Below are 14,390 nucleotides of genomic sequence, written 5' to 3'. Positions count from 1 at the left end.
GCACTTCCTCTCCATGATGAATACTATTATTCCAATAAATACTGCTTGTAAAACTTGATTTCTAAGCTAATATCATGTTACAGGGTAGCTGTGATTAGACAATCTGTGATGTAGAACTTAGGAAAAAAGCTGTATTCTTCAACAGTAAAAGAAAATACGGCAAGTTCTAGAAGAATGCTAGTGGACCTGTTTTTTTGAATATACAGCTTTATGCAATTATAATTGGGCAGAGATTTCCAAGAAAGGTTTTTATGTCTCACTCCACATCCTGGCTGATTACAATCAGAAAATTTCCTCACTGTAGAGATGATCCTTTCCATTCAATATCTTCCTTCACGCAGCAGCTGGCTTACTTGGTTGAGTAATTATTTTTCCTGCTCTGTGGTACAGGGAGCAGACAGATAAAGCCAACAGTGCAGAAGACATAATAATCATATCATTAGACCTGACACTTACTTCATACTCCTCTTTGAATCCATAGCCTTCTGCACACTTCATCTGGGTGATGTGCTGTAGCAAGTCAGCTACACGGATGGCTGGATGAAGCTGTCCGGTCTGGTAGGGCACATCCACTGGATCTCGCTTCTTGTAGGTATGGGATTGGACCAGGCTGCTTGTGTCACTGACCATCGTATGGGTTTCATCTAGAAAAAGAGTATCTCATAAGGTACTGGCTCATTTTCACTTATTAATAGAAATATAAATTACACAGATTTCTAGAGGAATGGCAGAAATCTGACACCATCAGTATTGCTTCAGTCTGTGAAGGCTACACCAGAAGAACAGTAAATCCATGGAGCAGTTTACACAGGAAAATTGCAAGACTGATTGGAATGAGGCAAAGTCCATGGTTCTACAATGGAAGCATTGCAGAGCAGTCCGAACTCTAATATTGTTTTAAATATCACTAGCTGATTACAAACAGGTTTTAAATTAGGCATTTGGTTCTAAACTGCATAGAAGTTTCATTCTGAAACTTCAACAAGTCCCATGGAATGAAATTGGACTTGTATTCTTCTTACATTACTGAAGTGCTATATTTTACACTGCAAATTTAGAGCAAATGTTTGGAGTGAGCAAAATAAAAAGATGCACAAAATGGCTTATGGTTTCATCAAGCTAGGACTGCAATGGAAATGTAGATCTGATACAACACTTGGAGACAAACTACAAGAGGACAAATGCAAAGGATCATCTGATCAGGAAAAATGTCTTGACTGGCTGCTGAACATGCTTTAGGACCACGGTATGTCATGAGCCATCACATTAGGCATGGAATGTTATATGTCAACTGACATGCAAGCCAACAAACAGGAGAACCCAGTGGGCTGGTTAAAATTTTTATGAGACACATACTCTCCCAACCCTCCACATCTCTTCCATGGGGCAAATGGGCAACTTACCATTGATTGGCACTTTTAAGAAGATACATATCAGAAGAAAAAAAGAGGAGGAGAAAAAGGAAACAGGGCATAAGCAACAGTACTACATTAATAATTACAGGTAATTTTATGTTTGTAATTTAGTCTTTACAGAGTGATCTCCTAAATGACTCAGATTCTGATCTCAGTTTCACCGTATAAATTAGTTGTACTGAAACCAAGGTATCTTACTGTGAGTCAATTCACATAGATGCAACTGAGATCAAAATTTATATTTAGCAGTAAATAGACAGATGCGAAAGTGCACTCTACCTAAGGAAGCAATATGACTTTCTTCCTGTTTAGATGGAATTTTAAAAATTTGTTCAAACTTGACAAGAGAAAAAACCCAACCCAAATTCTAAGGTCCAAGTATCATCATAAATATTTTTTTCTGTTTACCCAAATAATTTTACATATCTCAGAGAGTTTTTGATTTTTAACTGAAATTGTAAATGTGGTGCTTTGACTTATTCAAACTACTCCTCACTGGCTGCACACTAAACATAGCAAGGGGTTTATAAAAATACTAAATTTATTAAAAAACTATTACTTTGTAAAATATGTTCTATGAAAGGGAAGCATTGAAATAATATTTCCACATTCATAAGTTAGATATATTATAGCAGAAAGTTCCACAAATACTCTGGATGAAGAGGTCCCAGATTCTCACGTACACACCAAAAATACTACTACACCACATTAAAGGTGATTCTGGTCTTAGTTATACCACTGAAAATTGATGTTAAAGCCACAAAGCTCAAAAAATCATATTTCAAGGATGATTTTAGGTTCTCTCCATTCACACTGATATTAAGACACATGAAATCTGGTGCTCAGTAAGCATACAGTCAATATGAACTGTGCATTTAAATCTAAACCAAAAATAACAGAGAAAAATTTATGGGTATGAGTATGGGCATTTCACTACTTTTCCTGTCAGTTTGCTAACCTGATCTAATGCAGAGGAAAGGGATTCATCTTTTAGTCATAAAATTTGACAACTTTTGTCTAACGTGTGATAAAATTGTACTGCAAAGCACCTTGGGACGCATGGCATGAAGCGTGGTATACAAGTGTAGGTACAGTATGTTGCTGTTGAAATGGCACCTGAAAACTACAAGGTGGCTAAGACACAAAAGACAAAAAAAGTGTAGGAAGTTGATAATGATTTTTTAGGTGGCTTATTTCAATTTTAGAAACAGGTTAGAAAACTTGGGTTTTTTTTTGCAAACTACAGAATTCCTTGTAACACAGACTGTTAGTAACTAAGATGAAGGCAAAGTTATTAGATAGCAGGGTCTTGTGCTATGAAAGCAGCAGTTTAATCCTTATGAATCTCTTTCCTGTGAGCTCCTTTGTTTTAGACTAATTTTCCTCTCTCAATTTCTTTATCTCTTATAGCTGCATTAATACTATTTTTCTCTCTTTGGGAGTGATCTTTTAAGTTGTTTTTAATAAAATGCTTTCAATCCTTGGTTTATATGGTACGTTAGGAGCCATGTGTATTATAGTTTTTTGCTTTGCCTTTGAGCACTGTAGCATGAGCATTTCAGGCATAACAGTCCACTGTTTTTCAAAGGGTGAGCTCCTCCAGATGCAGTGTTCATATGCAACGGGGAGTTTGTCTGGCTTAAATACTCCTACAGCTGCAGTTCTACTCTCCACTTACTCATTCCCATCGAGCTGTACAACACTTATTAAATAATATATTTATTTACTAGTTATATGAACTCATGGCATGGAAGGTGTCTGGAAACCCAGCCCAGTATCTTTTCTGGGCTGAGACTCTTTTATTTCTCCGATTTCAGATATATGCACATCGCTGATACTAAACAAACATGACCTACACTCATGCTCAGCAACTATAAATTTAGCCACTGTTATGTAAAGTGTTTTTTTTAACCTTAGGCTTTCACTTAGGTTATTAGACTAAGCACGAAAGTTTTCCCTTAAATGTAAGAAAATTTCCACATATCTGAAACTGAGCAGTCAGAATGTTGCCTTTTGCATAATTTAGAGAGTTCACCACTAATTATCAGTCTTTTTTTTTTTTTTTTTCAATTGGCTAAGAAGTTTCTAATTTGCATGAATAGTCCAAAGATCTTGCTGTATAAAAAATTGGAAATGGTAATGTGTTGTGGCTTTTCTAGCAGATTTTGAAAACTAAACTCAACCATTCACCAGACCTGTCCCCATCCCAGGAGGTCACACTGAAAAGTTCATTTAGTTCTAACTACAGTCTTGACTCTGCAGTCTAACACAACCTCTTTGGACACTGGAAGATAGCAAGAGCAGGTATTAGTTGCAATTAAACCTCAGGATTTTTTGTTAATAGCTATATTCCTCTACTGACTTGAGCATAGCTGATTTGAGTTACCTCAGATAAAAGACTATTCCTATACAGGCAGTCATAAACACATTTTGGGAGAGAAACCTGGTCTGAATGGAATATCACTCATAAAAGGGTACTAAATTTTTAACATGCAAGGTTACAAAAATATTTATTTTCCACAGTGAAATAACTGGAAGATTTTCTGAGATGAGTAAGCACAGGTTTCTGTAGCAGACCATAAAATACATATCTAACGAATTCAAGATTTTACAGACTTAGTAAAAGCAAAGACTTTTTTTCCCAGTGTTTGTCTGATATCTGAATTACTTGCTTAGAGATTATTTCTTGTGGGGAAAAATGCTAACAAATAATTTTAGCCTCATTATTATATAGCAAAGGATCACCAAAAAAAATCAGAGAAATCATTAACTAAAACTTAATAATCCAGATAGGAAATCTCAAAGTTTTTCTCCTGATAATAGTACTTTTCTCCTTGCCCACCCACAAGGTCAGAAAGAACATCTACTGGATGAAGTGTTGAATGAATGCTAAAGCACACAAAAAAATCTAACATCTCAGGCAGTTAAAAGGCACTGCAAATTTCATTTGCATGCAGATTATTACATTGTTACAGTCACTACTGTTACCTTCTTCCAGATTTACATAATGGATAAAAATGCACAAGTTCCTTCTCCAAGTTATCACACTGAAATTCACTGCGCTAAATATTCTTTCACAATAACAAATTTTCAAGATCACCTTCCTAAACTTGTACTTCTTATATGCTTCACTCTACTTTTACTTAAGCCTGTTTAACTTACAGTTTAAGGGCAGGAATGAGCTAAGGGGTCTTATATTTTTTACAGGGATTTGAAGAAAAAGGAGAAAGAAAAATATTTGTTATAAAAATATCAATTATTGTAAAAGAGTAAACAGATAGGCTTAACATTGGAATTCGAATTCTTGCTACAGTGCGCTGTTATATTTTCACTTACTACTTAAGAAAATAATCTCCCTGCTTAGTTTAAAGTTAGTATGGGAAGGAGGTGTAAATGAATACAAGCCACAAAGTGGTTAGAGTTACTTAAGCATTGAAAATGCAATAGCGCCTCATGCTTACTGTTTTATCACCGCAGAAACCTCTCTCTTTTTGACATTGGACAATAGCAGGTTTTCCTAAATTCCCAGTGGAAATGCTTTACACTTTAACTGTATGTTTTTAACCTACAGTTCTACTTATTTTGTTTCTATGACACCTGATGCATAATAAACTATATACTCTAAGTGTCATGCTATCATTTTGCTGTTCAAAATACCATCTCTCCTCTAAAACTTCACTTTGACAAGCATGTCAGAAACTGTGCGGTATTGTGAGAAGAAATGATAGCTGGTGGATGGCCAAAACTGTATTTTGTCTGATTTTCTGTATCATGAATAGTCTAATTAGGAAAAAATGTTATTGTTAAGAAGTGACATCTTCAGTTCCGAGATAAAACGGAAAAAAATGAGGGAAACTATTTCAATTGCTGTGATAATCAAATTCTTTTGTGTCACTCCAAATACATGCATAAACATTTCCTCGCAAATCCACTTGTTAAAATTATTTCTCTCTTTTCTCCCCTGACTTGCACTATGACAGTAATCAAGCCTGATAACTGTCCTTAGCATTCTCAGTGTAGCCAAGACTACCACCCCTCCCTTTAGCAGAAAACGTCAGCTTTTTGCATACTATTGTCTGTACCCCGAGAACTGTGACTTTCTAAATTACTTCAGCAATAAACTTTGATAAAGGGAAATGTTCTCACCTAAAATTGCAGTTGGCACAAATGGATCTGTCATACATCATAAGCAGGTCAATGCAGAAAAGGTAAAAAGAGAGAGAACAGTAAATGATGGATAAATGTTCCCGAGTTTTCTTTCAGAAAGCTACTGTAAGCAACCAGTATGTTGCTTATATATGTATTAAATTTCTATGGCAAGGAGTATAATAACATAATTATATATGCTTTTACTATGAAAAGGTCTATATAGGGTGGAAACCAAGAAAAAATCGGTTACCTGGGTAATAAGAATTAGGCACTGTTGTGCTCAATGTGTTAGTTTTCATTGTAAATGAAGATGGTGAAGATACAGCTGCAAAGAGAAACAGAGCTGGTTAGAGACAGCGAAGTGCTATGTGGCTATTTAAGCTGGGTGATACAGCATATGTGATTGACTTGGTTTAGAGTCCATCCTGTTGTGTTTGCAGCACTGGACTCAGGACCCAGGGAAAACCAGGTGTGTCTAGTGAATAAAATCGCTCATTGAATTTGATCAATTCTCTAAAAAGAAATGCCATCAGAGAAAGCATTTTCATCAGTGATTACAAATATACTTCTTAAATCACAAGATTAGACTGAATAATGATGCTTGAATAAAGACATCACAATGACAACAGGTGTTTTTGACAGAAGCTTTGATCATTAGTAAGTTTACTTAATAATACTGTAAATACTGTATGCAAATATTCTACTATAGTTAATTTTCCCCTCTCCTTTCTTTTGATTTGTTCAGACAGGTAGATAATGTGTACACAGATACTATTATTCGCTGAATATTACTCTTTAACAATGGTTTTCAGGGAGTGATACATAGACAAATGCTCGAATTGGTATTTAATCATTTAACCATTTGTAAAACCTATGGAAAAGCCCAATGCAACAAATTAAGTTCAGTTAGTTGCCTGGTATACAAAGACCATGTGAAATACCATTGCAAGCACAGATACATTCAACAGGGGGGAGTTAATCACAACATTTCACAGGACGTTCAGCCAAAGAGTCATTATAGGCTTTTAAGCAAAGCTCATTGCAAATTCAGCCTTAGTTGCTTGTCTACACAGCTCAAATTCAGTCATATCAGTGAATGTAAGCACATCCTGGATACTTATAAACAGACTAACAGGAATTTGTGAAACAAAAGTAGAGTTGAGGAAGACAGGATCTGCTGGATAAGGAGCGAGATTACTCCTGCTGGCTTTCATCTATCTTTTTTTTGGTTGATCTTCTAGGGCATACAGTTGCCAGCCCTTGTTACGATGGAGCTATCTGAAAACTGGCTTAAATAATGCTGGCAGGTATCACTTATCCTATAAACGAATGTATCTGAGACTACTTTCCTTTGATTATGTCTCCTGAATCACTGGATGGAAAGAACAGAGTGGTATTCCTTTTAGGTATGGCTGCAGAGATGAGTTGAGGTCGGGGCTGCTGCAGCTAATAAAACTGGCTAGATTCAGAATGCAGCCAGGAAAACAAACTTTCATAGGAAGTAGGAATGTTCTAAATTTCTTGAGTACAAGGGCTTACACAAAGATTATTCCTAAAGACTGTCAGACTGCTTCTTCTGGTGATGACATGGAAAGTCTAATCAGAGGTTCTAGCCCTCAAGTGGTATAAAATACTTGCTATGCCAATAATTTCAAATTGGTTTAACATGGTTTAGATAGAGGATTTAGTCCCAGGAACCCATTGCATCTTCTTTGGTTGCTGTGACCATTCAGTAACACCATTGGAAAACTACATTACTGTGCTGGTTTTGGTTGGAATAGAGTTAATCTTCTTCATAGCAGCTAGTATGGGGCTATGTTTTGGATTTGTGCCGGAAATATCGTTGATAATGCAGGGATGTTTTAGTCACTGCTGAGCAGTGCTTACACAGAGTCAGGGCCTTTTCTGCTTCTCACCCCACCCCACCAGTGAGTAGGCTGGGGGTGCACACAAAGTTGGGAGGGGACACAGCTGGGGCAGCTGACCCCAACTGACCAAAGGGCTATTCCAGACCATATGGCATCATGCTCAGCACATAAAGCTGGGGGAAGAAGAAGGAAGGGGGGCACATTTGGAATGATGGCGTTTGTCTTCCCAAGTAACCATTACGCGTGATGGAGCGCTGCTTTCCTGGAGATTGCCCAACACCTGCCTGCCGATGGGAAGTAGGGAATGAATTCCTTGTTTTGCTTTGCTTGCGTGTGCAGCTTTTGCTTTACCTATTAAACTGTCTTTATCTCAACCCACGAGTGTTCTCACTTTTACCCACCGGGGGGGGAGTGAGCGAGTGCTTATTTGCTGGCTGGGGTTAAACCACAATAATCATGATGATGGAAGATGAAGTCAAACCTCTTGATCTCTTCACAGAAGTAAGCAATCTCAGTGTAATGGTATATTCTCACCAGAAAGGCAAGTCAGATTTTGAAAGATCTATTTCAAAGCAATTTCAAAAGTAACTCAAATGCAAATTAACATTGCAAATTCTGATCCTAATTCTGCTGAGAGAAGTCTCACTGTATAAACCTCACAGAGTGTTTGTACAATTGAGCTCGTCAAAGATAAGTTCTTAAGCATGTTATTAAAGAGTGGGAGTTGGGCCTTGCATACTGTTAGTACTTGAAACAAAATTCAATTTTTGACAAATTCTGAAGTTGTTAAAAAACACTGGTATACAAGAAAAACTGAGGTTCCTTAAGAACTACAAAAAACAAGAAAGTTTTCTGAACACAGTCATTCTTTTTTCATTCTTTTTAACAATTATAAAAAACTGTTCTTTTTCCTGGTCTTTGCTTAGTGCTAACCCCTAGACAGGAGTGAGTCCTCGACTAAAATTTTAATGCAGGAAATTTTATATCCCAAATTTTATTTATTTTCAGGGTAGATCCAAGAAGACCCAGGATATTAGAGAATCTCTTATGAAATTGCAGAGCATATAATTCCACTGAGCTCTTCCTTTGCACAAGCAACAGGAAGAGCATCATCTAGAATTAGAAATAATAAGACAATCAGATCACTATTATTAAGTTATGACATTCAAAAATAAATTTCGCCTACAAAAGAAGAACTGAGCAGGGGAAGCATTTGAAGGACTTGGGACAGTATGAGGGACATAAAATTTTTAACATAATAGAGATTGGAGAAAGATAGAACTACAGCTGTTTCAGTAATATCTTTGCTTTTCTGCAGAAGAAAAGGATGGACAGAAAAAAGCTCAATTATCCTTATTATTTTTAAAGAAGTCTATTCTTGATGTCTGCCTTGCTCATTCGAATACACAGTGTAATGTGCTGCACAGTGGGAAACTCTGGGTCCCATGGATTTTCCATGACTGAGTAATGAGGAATATTTTAAAAACCATTTGCACCTTTCTTCCACCTTCAAAAAAAAAAAGAAAAAAAAAAAGAAAAAACTTACATCTCCCATTTAGATTGTGCGTGTCCATGAAAGAGAAAGCTTCATCACAGTTGGTGCCTTGCTCAGTGTAGCTTTTATCCATTGAATTCACCATCACTGTCATTTCCTGCCGTGTACTACTCAATGTCTCTTTCCGCTTTTTAGCCAATTTTCTTAAGAAACAAATGTTGAGAAAACAAAAGAAAAAAAACCAACACTCAGTGAGCAGACATAGTCTTCATGTTGTTTAGATCAGTATTGTAGTTTGTAACCACATTATTAAGCAATATATGTACAATTACTCCTGTATTTCTGGAAACTTAAATTGATTTCACAGTCATGACTTTCAACGGCATCTGATAATCAAGGGATAGTTGCTAATGCCCTGACTTATGATGAACAGCACTTTAATCCTTGGGAAGCACCACTGAATTAAAGGGGACTGATTGGATACAAAGGCGATGTGAGTTACTGTATCAGAGGCTACATCTGTTTAAATAGATAAATAAAAATGATAAGAGAGAAGATTTCACTGGAACCAACAAATCAGTAACAATTTACACTTCACATGTGTAGAACTGTCTGGAGCTGTTTCATTGAGACACCATATAATACAGCTAACTGTTTTACATTATACTGTGTAGTATACATTTGATCTCTTAACACACTTTGCACAAGCAAGTGACGCTTTAAATTGACTTGCATTTCTAAAGACTTGCATTTCTAAAGACTTGCATTTCTATTTTCTGTCACTTGATTTCAGGAGAATTAGTCACAAGAGTCAGTTGCTTCTGAGCAGGAGTGGTCTGTCAGAGATGAGATCTTGATTCTGGTACTATAATAGTGATTCATTAAGCCATAGAACTGCTTTGGATGCATATACCTCTTTTTTCCAGATCAGTCTGTTTCTGTCTAAACTAGTATCTTATGCTTAGCTACTACCACCAAATAACATGTCCAAAACTCTTGATTTTTCCTTCAAGCTCTGTGAGATGTCTGTGATCCTGATGATGGTGGATCCCATGCCCATTTGGCTTCTTTCCCTGGCCTGCAACTCTGTCTTAGACCAATCCTTTCCCCAAGTCTTTGCCTACAGCCTTCATTTAAATTTTCCAGATTCCTTCTGTGTAGTATCTTCAAGGTATGGGTTTTACACAGAAATAACTGCTCCACAGACTTTGATCTTCTCGTATCTGTTTGTTCAATGACTTTTGCTCTGTGGAAAACATAATGAGCCAGCTCATATCCATCCACTAGAAAGATCTTTTAGATATCTTCAACCAGAACTTACAGGAGCTTATTATCTCATCTATGTTTCCTTCCACTTCTAGAGGCCTACGGCATCAAGCATAAACAACTTGTGCTAACTCTCAAAGCCTTTCTCTTTGTTAACTCTCATTCAGTATGAAAAAATGATTCCCACCACATCCAAAAATTTTATACCAGCTTCCACTAGATTTTCAAACAAGCACATGTTTGTCTCCCCTCATGTTGCATAGGAGGAGCTTTCTCTAAACCTCCCTACTGACAGCTCATTATTCTGCTTCAAATCACTGCCTGCAGACACACTTTGCAAAGTACTGATATTACTGCTCACTATGCTGATCGGTATTGCCTCAGAGTCTCCCCATGTTCCCCATCTATCTACCTGTTGTCTCTTATCTTACACCTAGATAACAAGCCATTTGGGCAGGAGCTATGGTTGTGTTCTGCACTGATATAGTACCAAGCACAGAAGTATCTTAGTCCATGACTAAAGCTCGAAAGGCCTTTGAAACTAAAGTCTTGCTGTTAATAGAAGTAGTAATAGTAAATGCAGGCACGGTATTGGATCATTGCACACAAAAGTATTAAGGGTCACATTTGGCCCTCAATAAGCTGCTAGATTGCCGCTCCATTCGTGAGGGCATGTCCCCGTGACTGAAAGTGACTGAAGCACTCTGCCTTAAAAACCTGCTACAGTACCTGCAGTAACGAGTAGTGTGTACCTCTTTGCTCATCCCAGCCCAGAAGTCACCTGCGTTAGCTTGAGCCACCATGAACACACTCTAGATTGCGACTGATGCTGAGAAGGAGAGTGCTTATGGTCAGTTGGATGGCAGCCACTTGTGGGACTCTGTACTACACTAAGCATTTAGATGTGCAACAAAAACTCATCCATAAATGTTCATGATTAGGGATTAAAAAATTCACTAATGATAATATTACAGTCCAGCTAAGAAGGAGCGTACGATAAACAGTAACGACTCACATCCTTCCTGAAGATGAAGTTTAACTCCTGATTTTGTAATTTGGAATATCTTTGGTGGACAGCTCATAAACAAAGGTTTTATTTCTAAATTTTGATTTAATTTTAATTTTAGGAGATCAAATGGAGGAACTTCACAAGTTCCTTTCTGATCAACACTAACTTACGTTGTAGACTTGACAACAAAACTGGTTCTTTATTACTTCACAGAACTCTTTTATATCAGAGACAGTAAAATTTCACTCAAGTACCATAAGTAAAACAAAACTCTTACATCTTTGCATCCTTCAATCTCCCCCCTCCTTCATATCTAATTGTAATGAATGAGTGATATATTATTTAAAGTAGAATCTGAGATGCATCTCCTAATGCATGAATGGAATTCCTTTATAAGGACAGGCTTATCAAAGTGATAACATGAAATGGATATATTTTTTCCTCCTCCCACCCTTAGCTCAGATGGCAACACACTAAGTCATGCATGGCTCTTCTTCTGATCCTCTTTAGCCTTAAGCTGAAAGTACATACAACTACTCCCACCACCTGCCAAACACCGGGCAATTCCCAGCTTAGCTGGGTTGTGAAACCAGAATCGGAACAGTGACAACGACAGCATCCACAGTGTGGTCACTGAAACTTCACCCATAAGGCACATACCGTACTTATTTTATTTCATGCCTACGCAGACCATAGGAAAGTACTTTGGGACAACTCAACACTAGAGCAATGCTTCAGGAAGGCATGCAGAAGCAGCTTTTCTGCATGAGACCTCCCTCTCTTCAGGCTGGAATCAGCAGCTTCTCTTTAACCAGTTGTCAATCCAATTAGCTATCTAAGCACTGCATACTCACTAAAGCCAGGAAACTGCAGTATATAGTGGCCTTCCCTTACCCATCAGCGGACCTGTGAGTACTATCTCTATACACTAAACCTTTAATCGCAGTCAGTCTCACAAGCTCAGCAATTTCTGCAAGAATTCTTGCATGTGAACAATGTACTGGTGAACAGGTAACAACTCTTCCTTAACAGTTTTTTAAAGAAACTTTACTAGGAGAATTGCCCTGGGTAACATTATAGCGATACTGATCCATATCTGAAAATCCACAATGTGGTGAAATATACGATACCAGCCACTCAGTGGGATTACAAAAACCCCCCATGCTCTGCAGGGTGCATATCACAAGCATCTGCTGTTACAGTGAACATCCTTTATTTTATAGTAAAAATTGTATCCTTCCCAAGGAAAGCCAGAGTTCTTGCTTATTACACCAACAACGTGAAGCTCAAATTTTATAAAAAGTCAGCTAATTTTCTTAAAGAAATTAGACTAACATTTTCTCATTTCCTTCATTTTTGGTTTTGGTCCCATAATCAAGCTATAGCAGATTGTTTTTATGACAGTAACAACTGTACAGTGCTTCTCAATCTGAATCTAATTCTGGAAATAGGTCTTATGGGAAAAGTTCAAATCTGGAACAACTGTTACAGGAAGAGAGCTATACCAGCCAGACTTTTGTACTGTGAACAAAAACACCCACTGGACTGAGTCAAGTAAACTTTAGCTGAATATAACACTTTTTACATCTGCAGTTTTCAGATATTGCTGAAAGTGTTGCAGTGCTGCAGTCTCTGCAACTCATCCTCGGGAGGCTGTAGCTATACAAGATTTAAGAAATTCGTAAACCCATGGTAATTCACATCACCATCACCACTCATGCTCTTAGATTTGAAGTAGATTTTGGGGGAAAAAAAGACTTAAATATTTGATCATCTTCACTCGTGGAAAAGACACTTCATAGCTACTCTCTGATGTTCCCTCCTTCTTAAAGGAAAAGAGATCTACAGCCAAGGGAAAAAATAAAACAGATGGAAGCTCCCATGATGATTACCTAGGATGAAATTCTTTATGTAGGGAAAACAAAAATGATCAGCTTATCACACAAATAGTGTTACCTTCAATATATGAGGAAAGAGACTATACTATACCCGTCTCAGAAAAGAGGAGCCTGATATTCAGAACAATCTCAAGACTAGCTAGGAACTGTTGGTATTTTAAGGCACAAGAAATTGTGAGAAGTGAGCTGGTGCAATGGTAAAAATACAGCAAAACGCAGAGTAGACAAACATACAGACACCCCCAAAAAATTGTGTGGGATTTTGGGTATTGTTTACTCTGTTCTGTTACAAATATTAATAAAATCAGCCTAGGAAAATAATAAGCTAAAGACTTCATCACAATCTGTCCTTATTTTATCTGCCACCATAAAACTCTTAAATGCTGCATCTTCCCCTGTACAGTCCCTTCTAGTTGAAAGGGTCACCTTGTTAAACTTCTGCAAGCCTGACTCAATACCTTTCTCAAAATCCTCCTTCTCTGTGATTTCTCCCTCAAACCCTCCAAGAAAACCAATGCTAATAACTGCTAAGTTGCTGCTACATTATCAGCCTCTTTTTGGTTCCTTTTCCATCTACTTATCTGTATCCATTTCTCTGTCCTGTCTTGACTTAAATAACAAGCTCTTTGGGACCTAGTTTGCCTTTTCCCTTCATGTTTATAAAGCACTAGGCACAAAGCACGAGGCACAATGGGACACTACCACAGTTAAAGGAATGTAACAACAGTAAAAATAAAATTAAAAAAAAAGATGACTGGGCCTGGTAACTGGAATCAACTCAGGCTCTGAAAGAAATGTGCCTTCCATTTTAATTTAGGAACAGCGAGAAAAGCATATTTATTTAAATCAAGCAAAAGCACTCACTTTCATCTTCCCAATTCCAAAATGAGTGGTACTCCCCTTTTTGTATCAGTATGCCTCTTTTCTTTCAAGCAAAGAAAGGAGAAACAAGATGCTGCTACTTTCCACAGCTCCAGCAACAGACTACCATCACCAAGATACTAATAAACACAGTGAGATGAAATTTGTAATAGTACTGCTAAAGGAATTGGGCTGAATTTTTTCCTTTAATTAATTCAGTGAACTATTGCACTTAATGTAACTTAAGATAAAATAGCTTCTTCTTATATACATATTGTTTCAAATTTTACTTCTCTATTTGTGGACAGGTCGCATAAATGGTTCTGATAAAGAAAGGATTGGAGGCTTTAATGCAACCCACTGGTGTGGTGCACTTGTAGTGACAAAAGGTTTTAATAGTTTGCTCACCAAACCCCTGTAAGAATCTAA

General features: G+C 37.2%; 1 protein-coding gene across 3 annotated transcripts in view; it reads right to left on the bottom strand.

Annotated features, from left to right (window-relative positions):
* PTPRM (protein tyrosine phosphatase receptor type M) overlaps positions 1-14,390 on the bottom strand; it is a 490,843-nt gene that overhangs the window by 93,018 nt on the left and 383,435 nt on the right. For 2 of the 3 annotated variants that reach the window (XM_082320958.1, XM_082320956.1), the window contains 3 exons: positions 8,979-9,130; positions 5,815-5,889; positions 457-644 (listed from right to left, as the gene is read on the bottom strand). In XM_082320958.1, coding sequence (XP_082177084.1) covers positions 457-644; positions 5,815-5,889; positions 8,979-9,130 — 415 coding nt within the window. The remainder of the gene's footprint in view (positions 1-456; positions 645-5,814; positions 5,890-8,978; positions 9,131-14,390) is intronic. The other variant, XM_082320957.1, reaches the window with a different exon arrangement.

This window comes from Platalea leucorodia (assembly GCF_965183815.1).
Source record: "Platalea leucorodia genome assembly, chromosome: 1".
Classification (NCBI taxonomy): Eukaryota; Metazoa; Chordata; class Aves; order Pelecaniformes; family Threskiornithidae; genus Platalea; species Platalea leucorodia.
The sequence above is the reverse complement of the archived record's forward strand: the minus strand, read 5'-3'. Positions and strand labels throughout refer to the sequence as shown.